Source organism: Diuraphis noxia, unplaced genomic scaffold (assembly GCF_037042655.1).
Source record: "Diuraphis noxia isolate RWA-SAM2 unplaced genomic scaffold, SU_Dnox_SAM2 contig0003, whole genome shotgun sequence".
Taxonomy (NCBI): Eukaryota; Metazoa; Arthropoda; class Insecta; order Hemiptera; family Aphididae; genus Diuraphis; species Diuraphis noxia.
Window position 1 is genome coordinate 48019536 of NW_028301713.1, and position 26370 is coordinate 48045905.

Genomic DNA, 26370 nt, shown 5'->3' on the forward strand with positions numbered 1-26370 from the left:
CAGGGATCGACATAAAAGAAGATTGTTTTTCACATGGCCAATTGTATATGGCATGCTCCAGGTCAGTACGCACACGAGCTTAGTTATTTTGGCACCAACAAGAATGACAGGTGACAGCTAATGTAGTTTATAGAGAAATATTATATTAACGATAAAAATCAGCTTAATAAGCAATTAATATAATATGACATATTTTTTTAAACATTTTTATTTTTATTTAATTTAACGACAATATTTAATCTTACCAGATAACAACAATTAATAAACCCGGCAACGACAGCTAGTACATTATATTTTAAATTAAACATTTTTCCCGAACCTTCTTCATATTTAATGGGGCAACTAGTTTAAACATTTGATTCCCCCTTCGTTAAAGTCTCCCAATAAAATTTCGTAAAAACTAAAAAGTGATCTGTGAACTAGTGAACTTCGTTTTAGCACCTCTTCGTTCATCAGCCATGTTTGTAGATCGTATTTAGCAGCGCTATCTACATTATTTGGCGGAAGTAGAAGGCGAGGCCGTTATCAAATTTATTTTAATCTAATATTTTATATTTATTAAATATTTATAATATTAATATATTTTATCGATCGATGCTGTTAGCGGCGTTGGATTAAACCATGGCTAAATAGCATAGTACGTCGTCAACTTGGTTTGCGCAACAATTAGGACGCTCGATGTTTCATTCAAAATAAAAAACAAGTCGTGCGTGAGATATCTACTCAATTTTTATTTTATTTTAATAAACGTTATATGGAGTTATAAAAAATGTCCACCACGGCGCTGCTTGGCTGCTTGGAGGCACGTATTCGGGAGGTCCAATTTTCAATCACTTTGTCGCATAAATCCGGTTGAATCTGCTGGATGGCGTTGATAATCAACATTTGACTTTGAGGGCATCAATCGTTTTTGGTTTATTTTTATAGACCTGCGATTTAAAATAGCTCCAAAGAAAAAAGTCTAAAGGCGTTAAATCGCACGATCTCGGAGGCCAGTTTATGTCGCCATTGCGTGATATCACCATGCTCTCAAATCGTTCATGCAGAATGTTCATCGTGGCACGCGCTTGTGTGAGGACGTGGCGGACATTTAAACGATGTTATATACCATACATAATTGCCATATTATAACGTTCATTAAAATTAAGAATTGATCAGATATCTCACACAAAACTTGTGTTTTTCACAATGAAACATCGAGCGTTCTCATTGAAATACCCATTATGATGAGATGACGCAATGGTTTGGGAATTTAGCTGCATCACAGTTGTGAGTTAATTAAATACTTAATTTTTATGGTTGTTCAAACAAATTTAAGTAAGATTTATATGCAAGTCTGCTTGCCTACTTGAGTAATGAATGAGAAATTAGTTTAAATTGTAAAGCAGCGGACAGCCGAAAACATATGGCTCTTCGTCGTTTCCAGAACTGGACGACCTCCGGGCAGAGCTCTGTAAGCGCATGGGCCGCCCTCCACAGGACTGAATATATGCCAGACAATACTGTGTGGTCTTATCTTCGAAAAATTTCCTTTTGATCGTCTGGAGAGAGGATTTTACCATAAGGAAACAGAAGAGACGTCTAGGAACTTCTACGAAATGGCAAAAAAGATCCTAACTCTCAAAGAAAGAGAAGAAATAAGAACTCCCCAGGAAGCAGAGGCTAATGTTATATCCCCTTGACCCCCCCCCACCGTAAATACGCCACTGATATGCCCACCACTATAGAGACTATAGAGACGCTTGTTTTACAGAATATGATAACGCCTGTATGTATAGGCGTCTTATCTTAGATATTTTGCTTATTCGCGGCAAGACTATATAGTATCGGTCCTGTCGGCAATTTAGTCTTGAACCCGACTCATTTGAGTTAAGTAGTGTGCTTGTAGTATAAATTACATTTTTTAAAACTAATAAATTATAATATTCTCATTCAACTCTAAAACGTGTATTCTTTTTATTAATAAACTATTTAACAACATTATTGATTATCACCCGCTACACAGAGAATGGTTTCAACAAATTGTCGTCTTCGGATACAACTAGAGACACAATATAAAATATAACAGAGCATCACAGGTATACACGGTGACGTTCATAACACTAAGGCTGGTTCGAGCAAAAGGTTTTCAGTGTGGTAGGTACGTCTAAGATGGCCTAGGCCTAAGCTGGTCTAAGTAGAAGGAACCTACTTCATGCGATGTCCTGGGCGGTGGATTTTGGTCGGTCCACTTAGACTTTTGTGTTAAACTGAATAAAATACACATTGTGTAAATTTAAATTTGAGTGAAGGGATAAGACAGAGCAGGCCTCGTCTATCCACATGCAACCGATCAATTTAATTGATGTAATTGATCTCTTGCTCTCGTGATATTCGTTACCCACTCCTACCTCAGCACGTGCTCTATAGAAAGTAGGCTTTAACCTTATAAGAGCTTATCTAAGTGTATATATTATTGTTTTGTTATTTTTTTTTTAAATAAACGATGCAGTGTGGCTACCATAGTACCATGTCGTGATGCAAAAAAAGGTATGTTTTACATTATTTTCTGTTCGATTTTCTTCTTGTGAGTAAAGCTTTAGAGGGTTTAAATTCTTTAAATAAATACTTTTGCTTTATCTACTTACCGCTTTACGAAATTTGGCTATGCAAGGTTCTTGGTATTTCTCATAGTGATATATAGAGTAGGTAATATTATATTCCATACGATGTAACTATGGTCGGTTCCAGCTTTTAAGGTAAACTTTCACACTTAGATAATACTTTATAATAAAATATAATATGTTTTACAATAGGTAAATAAAAAAATATAAAATGTGAAATATGAAAAAAAAAATTATAACTTATTGCTGTTGTTTTTTTCTACTAGCCACTAACCTTATTATTGAGCTCCTAAGTTTCTATTTGCCAAATAATCCACTAAGTAGTCACACTTCCAGTATAAAATTTTACAAATCAACAATCGTGATTTACCTATGCGTTGCCATGAGACATTTCAAATAGCTTATGACGTTATATTGTGCAACATTTTATTAATTTTACAAAGCTCGACGGTCTGCTATTCCTTCATAATATACAATACCTATTTAATTATCAATATTATTTCGGCTTCTCACGCGTTTTTGCATAATATATATATATATATATATATATAATAATTCTATACTACTGTTACCTATACATAAATGGTTTATATTTTAAGAGGAAGTCGAATGAAAGTATGTTTTTGTTTCTCTTCGCAGAGACGATTTGTTTCGTACACAGAGTGTTTGCCGAAAAATGCTGTCAATCCGTCGCAGGACTGGGCGCACTGGAAGAGGTCCGATAAAACAAGGACGGATCACGATGACGACGAGGTGCGTAGTGGAGCTGTCTACCACAAGGAAAGGTTAGCCATGGATTTCTCAAGCCAAGAAACCCTAACGAATATGATGCGCCAACTGCGGATTACGGACAACCATCAAAACGCCTTCGCCGATCGTAAGACGCGGACGATGACGGTACAGGAACGACTACTGAACCGTAGACCGTTGTCACCGTCGTGGTCGACGTTTTCGTCGTGGGCGTCGTGGATTATCCAAAACGTGTCGGTCAAACGCAAACCGACTTGGTGGCAACTGCCACACTATCGTCGTCGTAATAGTTACAATCGTGGTGGTTACAACCGTGGTGGTTACAATCGTGGTGGTTATAACCACGGTGGTTACAATCGTGGAGGTTATAATCGTGGTGGTTACAATCGTATGATGAATTACAATCGTGGCAGTTATAATCGTATCGGTTACAATTGTGGCGGTTACATGCGGTCTCATCGAACTTTTTGGCTGCCCCGGAAGGAAGTTCCTTGGGCAGTTGCGGGCCGGTGTGGACCTGTGACATTCAGACGGGGATGGCCGACGTTTGAGAAGCCGCATTGGGCGCATCAGTTTATCCAACAGAGACTGTTGGAATGTCGGATGGACAAAATGAGAGCTGAAATCCCTTCCCGGACGAACTGTCTTTAAAGTGTTTTTGCCAGCGGGGGTGGTGGCACCATATACACAGGCGGGATACTGTGTTATAACAAACTATAATATAATTACCATTTTGTTTTAATAATATTCAATGTTCAATGGTATTCGAAGATGGCAATATTTTTTCCCACTATGATAGTAATATATATTATTAAAATTTATTTCGCCACGCCCACCTCAGTTAGTCCAGATATTCTGTTTTTTACAAGTCAAAAAGTGTGTCATGAAGATTAAAAACCGAGAAATAACACGCTCAAATAAATAGTTTAAAACGGTTTTCTTTTTGTTTTTCTTAAAGAAAAATGTAATCGAAAAATGTTTCGATTAAACCATAATCAGAGTATTTTAATTGAAATTAATAATATCTACGCAATATGTATTTATAATAATTAATAGAAGGTAATGTAGTGGTGCCTATATAAAGTAATATAATTGTGTTTACATAGTATTAGTCTATATAGCTCACGATGTAGATTTGATTGACATCGTGGTCCAGCTAAATATTAATCTGGTGAAATACAAGTTTCGTACACCGATAGATCACAGCACTTGATCAGTTTTTATATAGTAGTGGCCTTTTATGTTATGTTTATGTTCTTCAGTCACGGATTGTACCTTGTTCGTTGCACATATAGTATTTTTATGCTCCACTTATTTGTTATAATACCGTCTTTATTCTCAGTCCTCGCAAATGCCACAGATTTACCACATAAAATAAAAAATAAAAATCGCTATTAACTATTAGCGCGTTACCTAATTGCAACCTAAAATTGAGTTCAAGTACTCGTTTTCAAAAGTATTAATTAATATTTAATTTTTTACTAAATATTGTTCGTTTTTAAACAACAACAGTCATCGCGCTGTCACTGCTGACCTAACCTTTGCCAATCAAAAATCAAAAATATCGAATAGGAATATTTCAATTCCCGTAATTTTTTTTTTTTTTTGATAGTAAATGAGCTAATGATAAAGCTTAAACCTAAACAAATAATAATGATTGACAGCAAAATTATAACAGAAGAAAAAAAGTTTGTGTAAGAATTGAGGGTAGTACTTAAATTTTAAAGATAAAATATTATATTAGGGAAGCTATAGTGGATCACTATTACTGAAGTGATAAAAATCAAATGGATAACATAATATATAATCACAGAGCCAGAACTTTTGTCTTTTTCATCGGAATGTTAACTTTAGATAGGTAATAAGCTTAATAATTTGATTTTTTTCATTCTCCCTCGGAGTAAAACATTGTATGAAACACAATTGTATCTTACAGTCGTTAAAACAAAATGTTGTCATATATTTTTCCCTTTTATTTTCTAATTCTTTTATTGCTCTTATTGTAATCTGTTTTTGTTACGTGTTTTTAGAATTTTAAATAGGTGTATCTGTACTTTATGGCCACCGAGAATTTATAAATAAAATTTGGGCCAGTCAGCACAAATTTCTTAAAACTAGAGAATGTTTTTAAGAGGCAGACAACTTAATATCAATAATATCATCCGTGCGTGTTGCTTCATTGCTTGATCCTAAAAATAACAGTTTTATTAATAATAATGGACTTACATAAAATATAAAATGTATGTAATATACGTCTTAATCTATAGTATTCTAGTTCCTATTATTATTATTATACTCCCGTAAATCTAATCGTTTGTTTGATTTTAATTATAACACTAACGTCACATTGTTGGTATAGGTAACGGAGATTTAGATGGATACATTTAAAAATGTATCTGCCGACGTTTTTTTGTCACTGTTGAATTTCGAATATGTTTACAGTCGTCTGCAGTGGGTATTATACTTTCGCATCTATTTAATCATTTTATAATACAACTTTAATCGTCATGAAGGTATACGTACTCGCAACTGCAGATGTCTTTGAACGACGTTTCATACGATTGTATTTAATGTGTGTTATATAGCATAATATATAATATTACTTATATTGCTTATGCTTATTATACTTATATGTAGGTACCTATGAGAATGTAATACAATATATTATTATATAGACTTATAGCCGTCAATAACGGGTAAAGTAAAAATATGAAGGTATATATACACAATGTCAAATGGTGTCCGAGGCGATGAATAATCATAACCATAATAATAATAATAATAATAATAATGAACTGGTATTCATCAGAACGACGATGACGACGACGACGACGACGTCGGTGACTGTCGGTGTATAATATAGCATATATATGTAGTGTAGGTATATATTATTATATTGAGGTACCTATATACAAGTCAAATCGGTGGCGGTGCAGTGGTTCGGTAGAAAAAAAAATGAAATATAATATTATAATGTACTTACGGGAGACAGCGACTGCGGCATCAGTCCTGTGCGCCTCTTGTCGTGTGGTGATTTTTTTTTCCACGAGAAAACGACCGACGGACCGTTGATTGATGGCTACGGCCAATCGTGACCGGCAACGGTAATATATCGGTAACGCTGCAGGAGACGCTCTATTGGGACGACGTATGTGTAATATAATGACGACGACTTTTGTATCTATACATTGCACACGCTCACACACACACACATATATATATATATATATATATATACGATATAAATACGAATGTATACGTGATAGTCGTACACTCGTACCTACAACATAAGAGTATAATATGTAATATATATAAAATATGTGAGGTGCTACAGACGCGGTGTAGAGAAAAAACAAATTACGCCATTGGTTATTAATAGGTCTGGTGCATATAATGTATGTGTGTGTATTATATACTGTATACATTACCTATATATAATAATAATATGCGGAGCGATCGACCGGTGCGATTTGTGTGTCCAATATACTGAGGCGGTACGGTACCTATATAATTTCGAGACGAGGATGTGTGTGATTATTGGATGGGAACTGTAAAATACATCTAGGCAGGTAGGCGTAGAGTTTTTCTAATCATGTTATTATTATGAAAGAAAAAATGGCCAAACCAGAAGAAAAAAAAACAAATTAAATCAAACGCAGTCGAAAACGCATGCATTATAAATATGACAAAACAAATAAAATACGACTATTATTCAGCATACTCTTATTTGTTATGAATGCCAAATACAGGTAAATTTAAGAAAATAAATACTAATACTTATAAAATACTAATAAATACTCTATATCAGGGATGGGCAACTGGCGGCCCGCGTACCTTTTTTATCTGGCCCGCGCTACATTTTCAAATTACTTCATATAATTTTAGCGCTTATCTGTATTTTATTTTATTACATTTTTTGATGAAATGTAGATATAAATTCTTATCTAGTTTTAAACCGAAACTAAATTATTAAATGTCTAAATATATATTTATATAGAGTCTATATGAATCCTTAAATTCCTTTTTTATGATATTATACAGGGACGGACAGTGGAAAATACAATTTTCTATTATTTTTAGACGTTTAATACATATCTACTCAGTTTTTTTAATATCAAAACTTTCCTTGAACAGAACTTAGGTATATTGGAAAAATCAGAATACGAATTCAAATCAGCTTTGTAAAAAAATATATACGTGGCTTTGTGAGGCACGGTCGTACGCTCAATTTGCGGAAACGCACTGAGCGTAGGTACGTACCGATCGCAGTTGTTAACTCCCGGATGGGTGACCACCCAGGATTTTTAGCAACATATCTTTGCCACACATACAAAAATAAGTGTTATAACTCTACCAACTTAAATACCTACAAACAAATACACAAAAATAACCCCTTCCATACCACCCCATACCCAATGACCAATGTTGCCGCGGGTTCCCCTTAAAAAATCTGCTATGAATCCCAATTCCAAACCTACACTCTTTTATTCGGACATTGAGTTGTTTTACCTACATGTTTTTTTACCAGTTTCTATCAATTACTAAATATTTACGTGAATTGATTTATTACCTATGAACTTAATGGATAATTATTATGGTACAATAGAAACATTATCTGTTAGTACGTTGGTAAAAATGTACATTAACATTTTAAAAATGTTAAACATCATATTATTATTATTATTATTATTGCATGTACACGCGATTATTATAAAAGTTACAGTTTAAGATGTTTATTTATCATGCTTTAGGTAGATAAATGTATTTTTATAACTTTGTAGGCATGTACTGGCCACTATACCTATTTCCATACGTATTAACTGAACCGTTATGGAAAACTCTAGCCAGTCTAATCAGTCTCGTATAATAATCAATGACGTACCAACTATTTAGACATCATTATTATAAAACGCACACGTGCACATTGCGTTTATACTATACAAGCATCAGAAGACATTGAAATATCTTCGGTGTACGAGATAATAATGATAGAGTATCAAGAATATTTTCATCGATTACCATGTAAATAAAATATTACACGCTGTCCAGCGGTGTGACACTTATTGTCTGTATATGATAATAATATGATAGTATATTAATAATAATAGCTATAAAACGTGGATGACAATAACACTACTTCGACTTCGATTCATACTTCATAGTTCATAGTATAGGTGAGTACTATATACTTATTTATAATATAAGATTTTTGTATAAGTTGTATATACCTACTGATGTCTATTTTGTTTACTATACTTTTATAGATAGATTTTCGTCCGTCTCATATGGGATCGGGTTCAGAGGTCACAAGCCGCCACCTATAGTGACTGACGAGCTACATCGATATAATAATAAAATAGCTACCTCAACCGCGGTCGTAGTCTTTGTTGTTGTGGTCATTTCTAAATATTATTATTATCATCACCGTTGGCATACATACCATGAATATTAAAGGTACGTTAATATCTATTACATTATACTTTTAAATATACGATATCCTTAGATATATGATTATTAAAGCAGTATATAAAGCAGTGTAGTATAATATATTGTAATATACCATCTCACCGGATCGGCGTGACACAATAGTGTAGTACCTACCTATATAAAAACAAAATATTAATAATGACCATAAATTATTGAGTGTGAGATTATATTATATTTATAACTATATTCTCTAAGTTAATTGAGTAGTAAGTACTGTATACTGTATAGACTAAATATTACATACAATATTTTATGTTTAATGTATAAAACCACTGGGTATTTAATTTACAAATCACTAGGTAGTTTGAATTTTGAATTATGCATTATTGTTTCAATTTTTCAATAAAATTCTTTGTTAACCGATTTACATTAATAAATATCTACAGTGGCGTAAATTTGGATAAATTGTTAGGGTTGCAATCAGTTTCCCGGTTAGACAGACTTTTAGGGGGGCAAGCACCTCATACCCCCTAAAAAGTTTTATATTGTTTTAAATATAATATTATTAGTAAAAAGTACACAATCTCAACAAAATTATTTTAACCTTAAACATATATAGTATCTATTGGTGACTGGTATGTATTATGAATATACAATATAAATAGGGTATAATTAATTACCGTCAATAGAATATGTATAATTTTCTTAAACAATATATGAATACATAAATACAACAGTTCTTTTAATCTAGATTCTAATAAATAATTATATCAAACTTGTTCAATAATAATATTATATTATTTTAAAAATATTATCTCACACTTCCTGGGGAGGTGACTCTAGTACACTTATCAAAATTCATAAGGCAACCATTCAATCGAAAATATATTACGGATCAAACATATACAAAACAGCATCCCGATCTATTTTAAATGCAATAGATAGTACCAATAATACTGGACTAAGGCTCGCGATTGGCGCTTTTCGCAGCAGTCCAATTTACAGCATATATAATACAGCAGGCGTACCCATACCTGAGATTAAAAGGAATGACCTATCGCTTAAATACATGGTTAGATCCTATATATGTAACAACCTACCACTGCCATCAGAAAACTCCGATTTATATGATGAACTAGGGAAAAACGGCATTATTATGGATCAATCAATGACGAGAGAACAATTGTCCCCACCCGCATGGACTTCCTCTTTCGACATAAATACGGAACTCAGCTCCTTTCTAAAACAACAAACTCCACCAGAAATTTACAGAAGACACTTTCAAAGCATATTAGAAAATTACCGAGATTATCAAGAAGTTTACACGGACGCATCCAAGACACAAGACCAAGTAGGAATTTCAATAATACTAAGGAACCAAAACGTAACATTGAAGCTACCGAACACCTGCTCCATATATACGGCCGAGGCAATAGCGATACTTGAGGCGATCAAAACAACCTTAGATGATGAACACCCCAACCACATAATATTCAGTGACTCCTTGGGTGCCCTTAATAGCATAAAAAACCAGTTCAAACCCGGCGAAATAGCGACAAAAATACTGAACAAATTAAATGAAGCCTTGCATAAAAACAAACAAATCACTCTCATGTGGGTCCCCGGGCACATCGGCATCGAAGGAAATGAACTAGCTGATAAACACGCGAAGCTCGCAGTCACAAGCTCCGTATGTAAAATTATTCTTGGATCCACCTACAACGATCTCAAAAAATACATAAATGACATAACTAACACCAGATGGCTCAATACTTGGAAACAACAAAACACCAAGCTTAACAGAATTAAAAGCAGTAGATTTAGGTGGTTAAACAGCTCTTTAAACAGAAAAGAAGAATCGGTACTCAACAGATTGAGAATAGGACACACGCGACTTACACACGGGCACCTAATGGCTAAGGAAGAACCACCATTATGCGAAGTATGTGGTGTCCAAATATCAGTGAAACACATAATAACAGAATGCCTAAAATACCAGCAAGAACGTCAAAACACCGGATTGGACACGACCCTCGACATCGCATTGGGACCCAATGCTGTGGAGAACAATAAGATGATCCTTTTTTTGAAGTCAACAGGTCTTTACAATTTAATTAAATGATTCACATTTGTTTTTTTCTTTCTTATATAAATACTTAGAAACCATACTGTTATAACTTATCTTTAATATTGTAATCCCCTATAAAAAAAAAAAAAAAAATGTTGTAAAAATCTTAAACCAAGTAAACATACCACAACTGTAACTAATGGCCATGTAGTTGCCGAGTTTTTATTTGATCAATAATAAAAAAAAAAAAAAATATTATATTACCTGATAAATTAATTTACTGATCAAATATAAATTGTTTTATTTGTCAAAATTGTAGTTTTTATATAATGTAAATCAGTAATATATTTTAACCACTACTTTAAACTTAATGCATACAAATAAAAAGTTATATATGAATTTAAAGTAAAAAACGATGCTTACTTTCGACTTCGATATTTTTACACGAAATTTTTCTATTTTAGCAATCTGTTGAAATACTTTTAATTTTGCATCGTTCGCGGAATAAGAAATAAATATAAGTGTTAAAAAATAAATGAATATGTAAAACAAATAATAATAATTTTAATCTATAAACATAAAATAGTGAAACACGTATTCACTATTAATATTCAGCTACCATTGAGATTCGACTCTGCCGATCACAATAAATACATATTGGTAGGTATATTAATAGAAAATGGTCAAAAACAAAACTATAAGAAAATGTGGAAAGTATATAATATAATAATAATTCCAGTGATTCAAAACAAAATAAAAATTTGTTCTCAAAATATAAATTAGTCAATTAATTAAATAATTATTGATATTTTAATTTTTTGAAAGCTGAAATCGTGATTTTTGGGGTCGCAAAAAGACACTCTTGCAACTCTATAATATTTTCAGAGGTCGCAAATGTAACTCCGTGCGACCCCTTGTTTACGCCACTGAATATCTATTAATAAAGGGAGGTAATTATTTTGAAAAAATAAATTTGAAGTGCTGTCACATCTACCTTAATAGTAGTTTAAAATAATCAAAATATCTTTTTGAAACATGTTCTTTGAATGTACTAAAAAATACCAAACATCAAAATTTGAATAAATAATATTATTTTTAAAGGGAGGTGAAAATGTTTGGAGAATTCCACTGAATTACTTTTGATTTACATTATCATTAATGAGTACGATTATGTATTATGTCAATGTGTATACTAGAGGTTAGCTAATTTGATTACCGCTAAGAATTATATACAGTATACATATAGTTGTCAGTATAGGTGCAGAATATGTTCAGATGTTGCTCAGTTTGACCATTAGTGTGTTTTATTATCATGTACATAATTAAACCGACACTCGAATAAAAAAGAATATAACTCTTTACCAAGTATCTTCACAATAAAAGAAACTGTAAAAGGCCCATAGACTATATAATATAATGTGCTCGAAGGTTCTAAAGTAAATTACGCGTGTATAATATATATATACCTCTACGTATACTCTACATATACGTTTTATTATTAGTGATTTACAATATATAAAGATCGGCAGAAAACGCACTGTAGGGTCGTTGTTTTGGTGTATTATTGTGTGTGCGTGTTTGAGCACATGTGTATATATAGTGAAAAATAGAGGCGTATTGGGAGTAATAGAATCAAACAGTTGATCGAGTGGCCACGGTGGTTAAATATATATATATATATATATATATATATATATATATATAAGGTTATGCGGTATTGTCATATATTCCACTCCCCCATCTATAGTTTATATTTTTCGCTCTCTCTCCTCTTTCTCTCGGCTTCTCTGTCTTACACCCTGTTGTTGCAAATAGGACACCTTTGGGAAATTCCTATGAGTTTTTCTCGTGTACAAGGGTCAGAAATGAATTACAACTCGCCGAATACAAGCTTTACCGCTTTACCACTTATAACCACTGACAACGGCACCCACCACGCGTCTAAGGGTCAAGAAAATGCTCTACATTTCACAGCTATAGATGATGCAATATCAAGCAGAGCAGCTGAAGAGTACATGATGGTTTGACAAAGACAACGCGTCTTGGCGTCTTCGTATACTTTCTCCGAACTTTATATTAGCCACGTCCCGTGTATACTAATCTATCGTCTCACATTTATATATATAAGTAAGTAATGAGAATATAAGAAAATTCTTCTATTATATTTTCACACGCGTATATGTTGAGTTTGTGTTTCTATTTTCACCCTCGGGGTTTCGGTTCAGGGACACGACGATGTTGAGTGGTTTTGAAACAATATATATTTTTTGATCCTTTTCTCAACACACCTTTAAAAATGTTTATAATTTTTCAAAATTTATCTTGAAATGATTGATATACTTCGTACCGTATATTATATTGAAATACGAAAATCTAAATACCAATGGTCCATGTATGCGAGTATAATATAGGTACAGCGAAAACTCATCTAACGAACAGCTCTAAATAGCAGCAGACTAAACTAATTTTTTTTTTCGGAACAACAAACTGCAGAACCTCCGATTGGTGAACAATATTTTAGCGACCGAGAGTGTTCAGAGGTTTTACTGTATAATATAGGTACTGCAGTGTTGTCAGAACACCACATACTGCTAATTTATCTACAAAATATTCACGTTTTCGCAAATGTGTGTGCGCTAGGAACGCACTAACGGTAAATCGTATAGAGATTCATTCGTTAAGACTTCGAATACAATTATACTCTAGTTTCGTGAAAAGTTGCGGCAAAATGGGGCGATTGACTAGGAGGAAACAGTATTTACACAATACCCACAAACAAACGCACTGCACGCGTGGTATAGACATAAATAGTGTATATAGTAATGATACGTTAGTGGACCGGCGGCGGGATAATGCGAATTGATAATATAGAGAAGAATGTCCCATCCAATAATCAACAGACCGACGGCCGGACAGCTTTTACCCTCTTGAAATCGCTTGGCCAAAAAGTTTTTTTTTATGCCCATAAATCATGATTAACAGCAAACGTATCTGTGGGAACATGAAATGGGGATACAATCATTATTATTATTATTATCACAGCGTGGCACACATAAAACACAAACAAAATGTAACGCTGCAAGCCGTCATACCACGCTGTCTCACGTAGAAGACTAAATATATTAGTTTGAAAGTCAACAAGATATTGTGTAAGTCGTTTAGTTGATGAGTGACATGATTTTTATGAAACATTAAACTTTAATCAAAAACAATACGACTCGACATTCCGGACACTTGTCCCGGACGTTTGGACTTACAAAAGTTTTCGATATTAATTTTAAAAGTAAATAGTGTAGAAGAGCTGGTATATATTGTGTCACATCTCATTTATTTAAAAACTACACAAGCATGACGTTCGGATTTTCATACTTTTTATCTAATTAATTTTTTTTAGTGTCTAATGAATATTATTGAGTTTGTAGATTGTAAAAGTAATACTTGAGTTTATGTACAATGATTTTATTTTTTTATGCATTTTAAATCATAATAGTTATCTATTTGCACATAATAATAATTCTCATATAATAAATATTTTAAATTGCTGATGATACTTGATCTCTTGAAGCAATGTTTGTGGTGGTAACAAGGAGATCTTAACAAAATACAAAGCAAACACTTATAAACTACAAGTAAACTAAAAAAGAAAATTGTACATAAACATTTTACTAATTAGTAACTAATAATTTATAAACAAATAACTATAAGACAGAGAATGGTAGATCAAATCGATAGTAATAATATAATGCTTAAATAACACAATCCTATTACTACTACTGCTATTAATAATGATAATAATAATAATTATTATTATATAGTATAATAATAATAATTATTATTATTATACTATAAAACTATAACAGTGTAACTATTGGTCATTAATGAAAAAATCGAAAGTATACTTTTTTAATTAATCATTTTAATTTTATGATTTGTCTTATAGTTTTAATATTGTGAGGTCAATTATTGAATAATTATTTTTGTATAAAATGTTTTGCGTTAGTGCGGTATTAGGTTTGGTTATTATTAGATAAAAATTTGAAGTATAATTTCTTGTATTTTTTATTTTGGTATGGTAATTAAAACTTGATTTATTTTGATGTACTTTTATTATTACAATTTTTTTTTTTTTTTTTTTTATTGAACGTTACAGCTTCGGCAGCATAGGCCATTAGCTTTGAGTTTTATACAATTATATATTTATAAATATTTACATAGAATAGGAAGAAAAAAAACAGTTTATACAATATTAGTGACTTATTACTATTAATTATTATATGCTTTTTTCTAAATTTAATGCCTTGAGGAAAGATATGATGGTTTCTGGTAGGCAGTCGGGACCGATAATTTCGTACAGGTTGGAAGGTATGTTATGCTTTTTACGTTCTTCCTCGTTGGATCTGCACTCGGTCAGCAAGTGTTTAACACTTTTTTTGTATAATTAGTCAATTGTTAAAATATTAAGCAATACAAATAAAATATAATTAGTATCGTAATAATGTCGTAGCATAACACCTCTTACTTTAATAACATATTTTGTACTATTTTAAGTAGTTGAAAGAATTTTTATATGCAGACCCCATGGCCCATACTATTAAACCATATACACCAATAAAGGTTGAACCATAGTTAAGTATATAATCATTCTAATAATCCTAATTTGTTACTTGTAAAATACCATATCTTGTTGTTATATATACAAACAGTAATATAGTTTATATCATATAATGCTACGCAATCAGTTTAAGACCCTCGAAAACTATTTGTCAGGGAATTTCATGGTATAGGCGTTTACGGTGTGTAACTGCAGTTGGGATATAAAAAAATGTCTTTCGGTTTTGTTTTTGAAATTAAGTGCGCACTACCCAAAACACGCACGACTTGAGCGATTACGTTAGTATGTACTAATGGAGAAAAAAAGGTAACTAACACCAACAAAGAATGCTGCGTACAAATGTATAATATTACATCAAAATATTGCGCACACAGACACGAGAGTTTTTTTTTTTTTTTGATACCTATTCTGAACACAAAAATTATGGTTGCTTGAGAGAGGTATTTGAGTTAAGGGGCACCCGCCTCCCGCCCTAATTGGCCAATTAATGAAATTGCGTGGTTAAACTACAAATCGTAATCTGACAGACACCTGCAGCAGTTGTTTTAAAGAGTGTGACTATAAATTATTTTTAAAGGATGGTCATAGAAAGCTAATTTTACAATAATAAAAATTATAGTCGCTGTAAATGCTCGAATAACAATATCGTTTTAAATGAAATTATTACTTAATTCCCAAACAATGAACGACTATGGTAAAATTCTTGAAATGTCGCGAACAACACATTTTCAGTTAAAAAGAAACTTATTTTTTTCTTTTACAAACCAACAGAAACAAAACGTGTACAATTATGATTATTATCGTCAATGGCCATTGGTAAAGTATATAGTTGAAAATAAACTAAAAGTTGAATCAAAATTAATGCAAAGCTTTATTTTGATGTAATTGAAGAGTGAAGACTATTTTTTATACTCGTGAATAAATTAAATACTGTTGGTGTCAATATTTAGATTCCTTAGGTATAAGCGCTTAAGTGCTTCTAAGATAAAACTGTCAAGTCCATCCATTATTTTATTTTGTCCTTTTAGTACAACCATTAAATAGCCCATTCTAAGTATAGTATATATATACCCATAAATATCTTAGCATTTTGACCATTAAATTACATGATGAATAGTTGACAGGTTTATCACACACGCACTTTAATACTTTATACACTTTTTATGACATAAAGTTTACCAAATAATATCTTATATTATGCATGGCTGTATATTTGTATAAATGTTAAAGATTAAAAAAAAAAAGTAAAAGTATTTATAGCAATCATCTATTATCTATGCATTTATAAATATTTAATAATATACCTTACCTTGTATGTACCGTACCTATATTGATTATTTTTCTGTATGAAAATCAATAATTTAATTATTGTACATTATATATAGGTTCATCAGTATTTATAGTTTATAGAATTAATTTAAAAAGATTATCTTATAAAATTAATGACGATTTATTAAATTTTTTTTTGACCTTTGGAACCATTGACCATTTGGTGTGAGGGAGATTATAGCTGATATACAGTTGTAACGCGTTTTTTGTGTGGTGTATGCATCTACAAGAACCCGGGTGGTATAACCTAACCTAACCCATCCATGGTGTTAGGGATGCTAGATGATGCTTTAACACAACATTTTAAAAACACAATTATTTTTATTTTAGCGATTTATTTTGTTAGTTTTATATTATATATTTCTGTGAATTTTTAGTTTTTTTGGTACTATGTTTAGCGAAAATAAATCTTTCTTACCATCTGGAATAAGTCATAAATTTGAATTCATTAAATTTATATTATTTTTTTTTTCAAATATGTATATAGATAAACTGATTAATTATGCTAACGCACAATAATAATGTCAACTGCGAAAAAATAAACCGAAAACTTTGTTCTGCTATAGGTGTTACATTAGGTTTTGTTTGAAAAAGAATCGTTGAATAGCTAATATATTTTGAAAATTATGTCATGGCGGTGTATAGAAAATTGCAATATAAATATTAAAAGAAAATTCTAAGTCTCCATTTTTATTTTTCAAATAAAAAAAAACAGTAAAACCAAAATCGATTTTGAAAATTTGTGTTACATGAATGAAAATAATTTTCTTTTTTGATTTTCTAAATACATAAAACCACAGGAAAAGTGAAAGAAATAGCTGCATTTTGTACTCCAAAATACGAATATGTCAGTAAAAAAAATAAAAACTCATTGTTATTATATCAATACATTTTCGTTATACTCATAGAATCTAAAAAACTTTAGACACTAATTATCAGCTCCCCCTTTGCTAGGTCCACATATACAGACAAAACAGCTAAATGTTTAATCAAATGCACTCAAATAAATAATGATTGATATTTTACTATAATATATTCTATTATTGCTGTTGTATATATTTACTTTATTTTATAAAATTTTGTATTTCTCTTAAGGTTACAGGTTGTAATATTACATACTTATAATAGCTATATACATAATACTGTTCTATTTAAAATTAAACCAGTTCATTAAAAACAGATTTCCCGAATTAGAGCGAATTCTAAAGCTGTTTAATAAGGTTTATGTAAACTGTTTTTATTGTTTTATTCAAATGATCGTGTGGTTTCAGCACGTTAACGAACAGACGTACCTAATTAAATTGTTCACACAAAACGAATACTTTTGGCTAAGTATATATTAGTATACTATACATGTGTATGTATATATATATATAAATATATTGCTAAGTTCGTTTAAACTTTTAAAACTTTTATTCTAAGAAGGAAGCCGACGCGTAATCCTGCAGAAGTGAAACTTAAGGAAATCGATTAGATATAATTCACAACGTGTTTTACCTAATTACGTATTACACACAGTGAGGAAAATATTTATTTTTTTTTACATTCTGTGCGTTATAATAATATACTAAGCGGTACAAAATACTAAGCGTTCGGTAGACGAGTTTCGGCGTAGAAAATAATCACGACGTGTTTCACAAATTTAATTTATACGGCATGATTTTATAAAATTGAAATAATATTAAATCTCATCAGTAATTTTATCATGCGTATTTACGTCATACGCAATAAATCCCTCGCCGACATCAGACGGTAATCGTTGGCGCCGGGAAATTGTTTGTCCGTCCACGGTTTTATAATTTATGTTAATTCACAAATTATAATTAGTATAATAAACTATATTTATTATATGTCAATATCTATGTACAGTGTGATTCGCCGAGCATACATTCCCATTAATTAATTGAATGAAAAATGTATTCAAATTCTTATTTTAAAATACTTAGATTTTGTATATCATTGCACTCGAGTAGTGTATTGCAATGACTCTAACTTCTTTTTTTTCAAATGATAATTACCATTTTTCTTATAAATTCTTAGTTAAATGGTTTTTTAAAAACATTTTTGATGTACTTAACTGCCCATATTGAATATACATATTATTTTTACTAGTGTTTGTTGAGTTGATTAATTTTGTGTCAATGCAGTGTATTAATAGTATATAATAGCTCATGGTAATATAATAATATATACGTTTAGAAGATTTGAAAATTTGAAAATTGTAACAATGTAATTAAATTCGCGTAAATGATGGCGTAAAAAGTATAAGCATTTAAAAATATGATCCTTCAAAACTTATTCTACATAAAAATCACAAAAATCAAAATGTGTAAAGAAAAAGCTTGCTAAATCAACCTGTAGACATTACACACAATTTAATGTACTATATGTGTCTATGTATAGTGAGACGTAGTATAGTATGACACTATGACTACAGATGGAGCATCAACAGCAGTTTATGTGCGGTGTACTAAAGAGATGATATTATTATCGTATCGGCATCGGCATCCACTGGAGGCAAAGTTGCAGTGGCATCGTTGGTGGTGATGCGCGGTGGGGAAAACCAACGCGAAAAATACGGACAACAAACGAGAGCTCATTACCACCGCCGCCACCGTCGGAACTTACATATATATATATAGAATAACCACCACCCACGCATACGTGTATATACATGCGATGAGTGTATATAGATATATTATGTATATATACGTACGTATGTGTACGGGTCGAAGAAGGATGATGGGGAATAGTAAGAGGCGAAGGAGGTGGTGGAGGAAATCAATATCGGCCGGTGGCTTGACATATTGTGTGCACACGGCGCGTACAAGTCGTTTCTGGTCAGTGGCCCTTCACACACACACACACAATATTACTATTACTATTACTATTTACTCGCATGTACATATTATAGCTTCCGCGGCGGAGAGATTGGTGGCAGCGTATTTTAGACAGCAGTGTATAATATCATATATATATATATAAATGTGTGTGTGTGTGCATGCGCGGACTTGACCCACACCCGACTATACATACACACACACACATACAAATATTCTTTTATGTATATAATATTATTATGTGTACATATACGCGATGTGTGCGGTGGGTCTGCGGGCGTTCGGTGTACATCAATCAGCGTGCGCGACGGGGCCCGGGGCGGTCCATCGAGCGGATCAAACGGCTACAGATTCCGTATACAGAGGCCGGAAAAAAAAAGAAGTAAAAAGCGTATTTGTGCGCGTGTAAAGCCGTCTCGGGGGTGTGCTGCTTTACGCCGCGATTAAATATTTGTCCGGATTTCTCGTAGATTTGTGTGTTTGTGTGCACGAATTTGCGCCTGTTGTATATTTGCGGTTATTGGCAGGATATAATACATACACATTCATGAAGGTATATAGTATTCCTCGTTATTTGGTGATTTCCATATTTCGAAATACCATATTTCCGTGTGTATACATATCGTAGTCTAGACCCTAGGTTGACCATATTAAAAAAAAAAAAATAAAAAAAAATACTTGTTGGACTGGTATTTAATATTTTTTTTTTTACCATACATGAGTGAGATTCTTGAAACCAAATAAATTTTCTGAGGATTTTAAAAACTGAATTTCTGACGAATAGTTTATTAGTTATGAATTTATAAGTTATACCTAAGTTTATAACTCATAAAGCAATATAGATAGGTACCTACCTATTTAAAGTTTAGAACTGTAAATGAACGGAGTATAGTGGCTCAACATTTTACCGAGTACCTACATCTGAATAACCACTCATCTCTCATCTGTATTGTTAATAATTATAACTTATAAGTTATAAGTGTTATAAATTTATAATTATAATCAATTACTCGTTAAAACTTCAATTTTTATGTTTAAAAGTTCTCAGAAAAATATTCTACTGATGTCTGAAATAAAAACTTAGAATTGTCATTAAAAAAGCGAAAATTGACAGTGGTGTAAAAAATATAGTTAAAAATTATAAAAATTAAAAAATATTTTTCATAATGATGAGTGTTTACTGTAAAATGTAAAAATTGTATTATTTAATATATTATAAAGTAGATACTATATATATTAATATTATAATATAAATATATAATACATAAAATACTCATATAGATACAATCCAACACTTTTGGAGTTATACTGTTTACTTTTTGGCATAGTTTATGTGGTACTGCATATAAAATATGATAATAATATTATAATATTATGGTATTATGCTAATTAATAATAAGTGTGATATGTATAATATTATAATATAGGAAGTATTGGGTAGTTTCTCTTGTCATTTCGATTTCATCCTGCCGCCTATCTATATATAATGTGATATTATAAATTCTATTACTCCAAAAACTATTATTTTAGTGAGCAAATGTTATGTGTAATAACAACAAATTATAAATACAAAAAAAACATCGTCACAGACGTCTGACTATAGGTTTTGTACACACGCATATTATTATACTAACCACCCTACACTTAAAATAATATCACTTTGGGGGTAAGCACGTCATATGGGCACTTCAATGCCTATAGCCTATTAATTTTTAGGACAACAATAAAATGGAGCTATTCGTGGGTCGGGTAAATAATTGTGTTTAATTTCATTAAAAGGATCAGTTGTAGGTATAACAAATTGAATGCGGCTGTGATACGGATAATAACTATAATACAATAATTGAGTTTGATATCTGTCAGATAATACCCAGATTATAAAAAAAAACTGTTATTTTATTTTATAAAGTTTTGAACAAGTGTAATATTATATAGGTATATTTATTGCATTGTACATAATCTTGTTTAAGTTGATTAATCTGAATATTATACAACACACAGGTTAAATTTAAAGTTTGACATTCGTGAAATTATGGTGATTATAAAATTATTTATAATACTATACAACGATAGTTTGTAATAAAAAATAAAATACGTTGTATTCTCTTTCATCTTCAAATATCACATATGTATTGAAATGTTTTTTCATTATCAATGTAGAGGAAATATACCCTAGAAACTATAGTCTAGTACTATACTAACTCTTTTTAGTTTATATTTGTCAACTCTATTGAAATAAAACAAATATAATAATACGCTGTATTTGAACTACTCGTATTTAATTTTCTTTTTGATGATGAGTGATAAAAAAACTGTTTAAATTATAGTTTGCTGATAGTACTTTAATTGATATTAAACTATTAAACAGATAATTAATACTAACTCATATTATTTTTATACTAAATTTTAGTATTTGTTTTGATCAGAATAATTATTAAACTCATATGTTTGGTATATTTTTGCTTAACTATAGGTAATAGAGAGAGAGGTTTACATATAACGACTTGGTTTTTTACTTTTTTTTGTGGTCGGGTACTCGCCCCTCGGTTGCGACATGTGGGTGTCGTAGTTCGTAGGGGTAAAGCAAATATCACTTAAATTTGTGTATTCAAAAGAGGGTGAAAACTAACCAGCAATTATTATTGTATTGTTTTAATGATTCCAATAAATATTTTACAGTTTGACTTTTAACTTGGATATTTGCACAGATCACTGCGTAAGAAATTAATCAATGGTAAACCCAGTTTCGACACATTTCGTTAATAAAATCAAATATGTGTAAATTGTATTGTATAAATGTGCGAATGCAACGTATTTAAACATTGTTAAAAAAAAATGGTTATAAAAATTAAAAATTAAATTGAGTCAAACATTTTTTTTTTTTTTTTTTTTTAAATTAATAATATATCTATACAGTATAGGTACTTATTTATTAAATTATAATTTATAAAGCGATTTTACAATTTACATTAAAATTGATTAAATAGATTCATAACGGACATATATAAAATAATGTATTGGTTATTAGTTATTACAATAATTTATCAGCGTTAGGATAACTACTATTTGAAATGGGTATACCTGAACTTGGATTAGGCATAGGTATTACTTTTTAAATAAGTTTATTGTTTAATACTATTTAATATTATAAACCCTACAATAAGCCATGTTATATAAATTATGGGTATTAATAATATTAACAATATAATGAACAAAACTAAACAGTTTTCTAATATCAATTTATTTTAAGTTATAGTTTATTAAAATGAATTTTCTTAAAAATTGTCTCTAATATTTTAATTTTAAGTGAATCTAATTAATAACGATTATAATAATAATTAATAATCATTAACGATGTTATATTAAAAATGGTCGCTCTAGTTCTACACAAACAGTCATTGAAATACAGAATATTTGTACACTTTTTTACGTGATGATACTTAATTAATATGTGACTAAGAAACAGCAAACACCTATCACTAAAATCGAATTCCTACTTCACGTCATCACTTTTTGGCATAACTTTCTTTCGAGTTTCAATACATCATCCAGACAAAATGCGCCATTTAAAATTCAATATTCATGGGTGCGTGTGCAATGTGCATATACTTTATAGATATGTCAAATAATTATGAAACTAATTCAACAAACGACTGTTTATTTTTGATTTTTTTTTTAAATATATTATAATGTAGTCATACAGATTATAAATAATGGCGTTAAAAATAATTGTGGACTGCTGAAATATTAGCGAATTCCCTTCTTTGTCTTTTTTTTAAAATTATTGTTTGAAAAAAAAAATATTGTTTTTTTTTAAATATACAATTTGGATAATCAGGCATTACACTACCAATAAAATGTTTTAATTCACCTATTATCGAAAAAGTTTTTGGAAAGAGAGCGCGGTTAGTTAAGCTAAATTATGCAGGGTTTAACTTCTACTATCCTACTTATTTGATAGTGAGCGCATTTTATAAATCAATAAATCGTCAGGATAACAATATGTAATCAACATTGCGGTATATAAGTAATGATATAAGTAATAAGTATGCTATATAATAGACAACGAGTTTTTTTCTGTTTCGTTACATCGATTTGTTCTCTTATCTCGTGGCGCTTATTCTGTTAGTTTATTTTTTAAACGGCAACCGTTAAACGGTGTTAGAAGTTTTATTAGGTTTTTCTTGGACCTACAATAAGACGGCGTCGACCACCACAGTGGGAGTTGATGTGTATACGTTACAGCAAAGGGTAAGAAATAGGAGGACGGCCAATTTTGTAATTTGCCGTGGAATGCGATGATGCATCGGAAAGAATAATAATAATAATAATAATGAAATAAAAAATAAAAGATCATCGGCTCACGCACACACTGAAATTGACATTTTATTATCGTTCCACACAACATTCGCGTGCGTAATTATAGACCACTGCCATGTACTCTACAGACAGTACCCGCCCACAGCAGTTATAAAATACCTACTAACATACCGCAGAATGTAAAAAGGGATGAACAATTATTGATACGTATATGCGTCCGTACTACAGGTATGTGCGTGTATAATGTGTGTACGATGCACTCGTAAGTTAAAAAAATAATCATAAAATTCAGTTCTTTTTGGTAAATATGGCGTAGGTAACCATGAAAAATTATCTAACAAAATAATATAGGAATGATTAAATACATTTAAAATGCCTTAAATAAGTCGTCAATTAGTAGACATTTTACTGTAAGTATCCCTATACAATATTAAAAGTATTATTGAAGATATCAATACAATATTTTAGTTTGGTCTGTAAATTATTATGCATATTATAATTTTCTGTTATTTGTCATATTATATAGCCCGTGATTTTTGTAATAACTTATTATTAATTTAATTTTTAAATTATTGCCTTATGAAAAAATTCGTAAATTATATATACCTATAATATACGTACATTATTTAAATTGTTATACTACTTATACTACGAATTATTGTTATTCACGGAATTCTTACTATATAAAGTATAAACCAATTCTTGATACTTGATAATTTGTTTATACCAATAAACTAAGGATCAACGTAAAAAGTTATGTTGTTAAAAATCAGTTTAACTATATTTATTATTATTTTATTTCTTGTGAAATAACACAGCTGGAAAAACTAATAATATATCATATTAATTAAAGAATTAAAATGTATGATTTTAAGAAAATGCAAAATATAATAGCTTGCAAATACATCCTCCAGTGACTTACAGCATTTTAGCTTATATTAAGGTTGTTTGTGTGTGTGTTTTTGTGTAGGTACGCAATATTGTGCACACGACTATAATAATAACTTTATTATAAATATATTACACTATACGCGTTTGTGGCTGCAAATAACAATGGGTCGTATTTTATAACGTGTGTACTAAGTAAAACTCGCACACGTATGTACAGCAAAGATAATAATAATAATTGTCTGTATGTATGTATATTGGCATATTATATTGGTATGTGTCCGAACGTATGATTATGTTATTGTGCTGAGGATTATAATTTCGGTCGTCCCCCGCGATGAGGTTAGGCCACCACCACCTCCAGCTTCCAGCGGGTTTGCAAGTTCGCTGACAATCGAATACGTATATTATATAGCTGCGGTCGATAGATAATAATATAAGACGGCGAGTTTTTACGACTTTGGTCCGAAATTATACAATTGATACACACTCACAATTTCTCTTACGGTCTCATACCCGCATTCACTTAGGTGTATACCTATATCGCATATATTTAGTCACCCCCGAGAGAGACTTTCTAAAGGTCCGAACGTCTATAATATATGGAGTAATAGCGTTAGGTTTATACGTATAAAGTATATAGAAACAATAATAGAATACACCCAGCACATTATAAAGTTGGTAATAGAACGCTGAACGACGATAAAACGTTATTGAAAAATAACGGCGATAACCTGCCGATAGGCATAGTTTTGACGAAGAATTCCTAGTTGTATATATTATTACTATTTACTCTCAACAAATATTGAAATACATAATATATGAGTATGTAGCGCATGCACTTATTCTGAAGGGTGTCCGAGTGTGAGGCATGTCTGAGCGTAAGATTTATATTTAGGGAGCCCAACCGGGGGCTGATTTTGACGGATGACTATTTTGAACAAAATGTTCATTGTTTTAATTTTCTCAATTATTCTAGTCGTATTACGATAAAACCACCCCAGAAAATAAATATTAGTTGCGATTATTTAATATTATTTAACTCTATATATAGAACACACATTTAGTAAATTACGATGACAGTACAAAACCGTGCAAAACAAAATTGGGACGACCGTGAAGAGAACCCTTGTTAAAAAATCAAAACGGCGGGATGTTGTGGGAACTGTGGCAAAGCATAGTATATAACATAGGTATATTTTGTTAAAAATAAATTGCGGTCCGCCATAAACACATATCACTACTAAGTCACTACAACTATTTCAACTAATAGTTACAGTATAGCTATATAATATGATGATCATATTATGTGAGCAAAACTTGACGTTACCACCATTGGAGCCTCGAAAAGTTGTAGGTGGGTAATGTAATGAATACTATTGTTATGTAACTTTATTACTATATATGTATAATATGCCAAAGTATGTGAACAATTTGAACTACACCGTTGGTTTTGCCAGATTGTTTGTTTGATTGCTTAATGTATATAGGTTATATAGATACACTTAGCCAGATAATATTATAATCTTAATT

At 31.0% G+C, this 26370-nt stretch overlaps 1 protein-coding gene across 1 annotated transcript; it reads left to right on the forward strand.

Moving 5' to 3' along the window:
• The first annotated feature begins 9936 nt into the window (after positions 1–9936).
• LOC149057469 (uncharacterized) lies at positions 9937–12875 on the forward strand. The gene is made up of 2 exons (XM_089223428.1): positions 9937–10879; positions 12664–12875. Exons 1-2 carry the CDS (start codon positions 9937–9939, stop codon positions 12873–12875), a joined length of 1155 nt encoding a protein of 384 aa, XP_089079554.1.
• The last annotated feature ends 13495 nt before the right edge of the window (positions 12876–26370 follow it).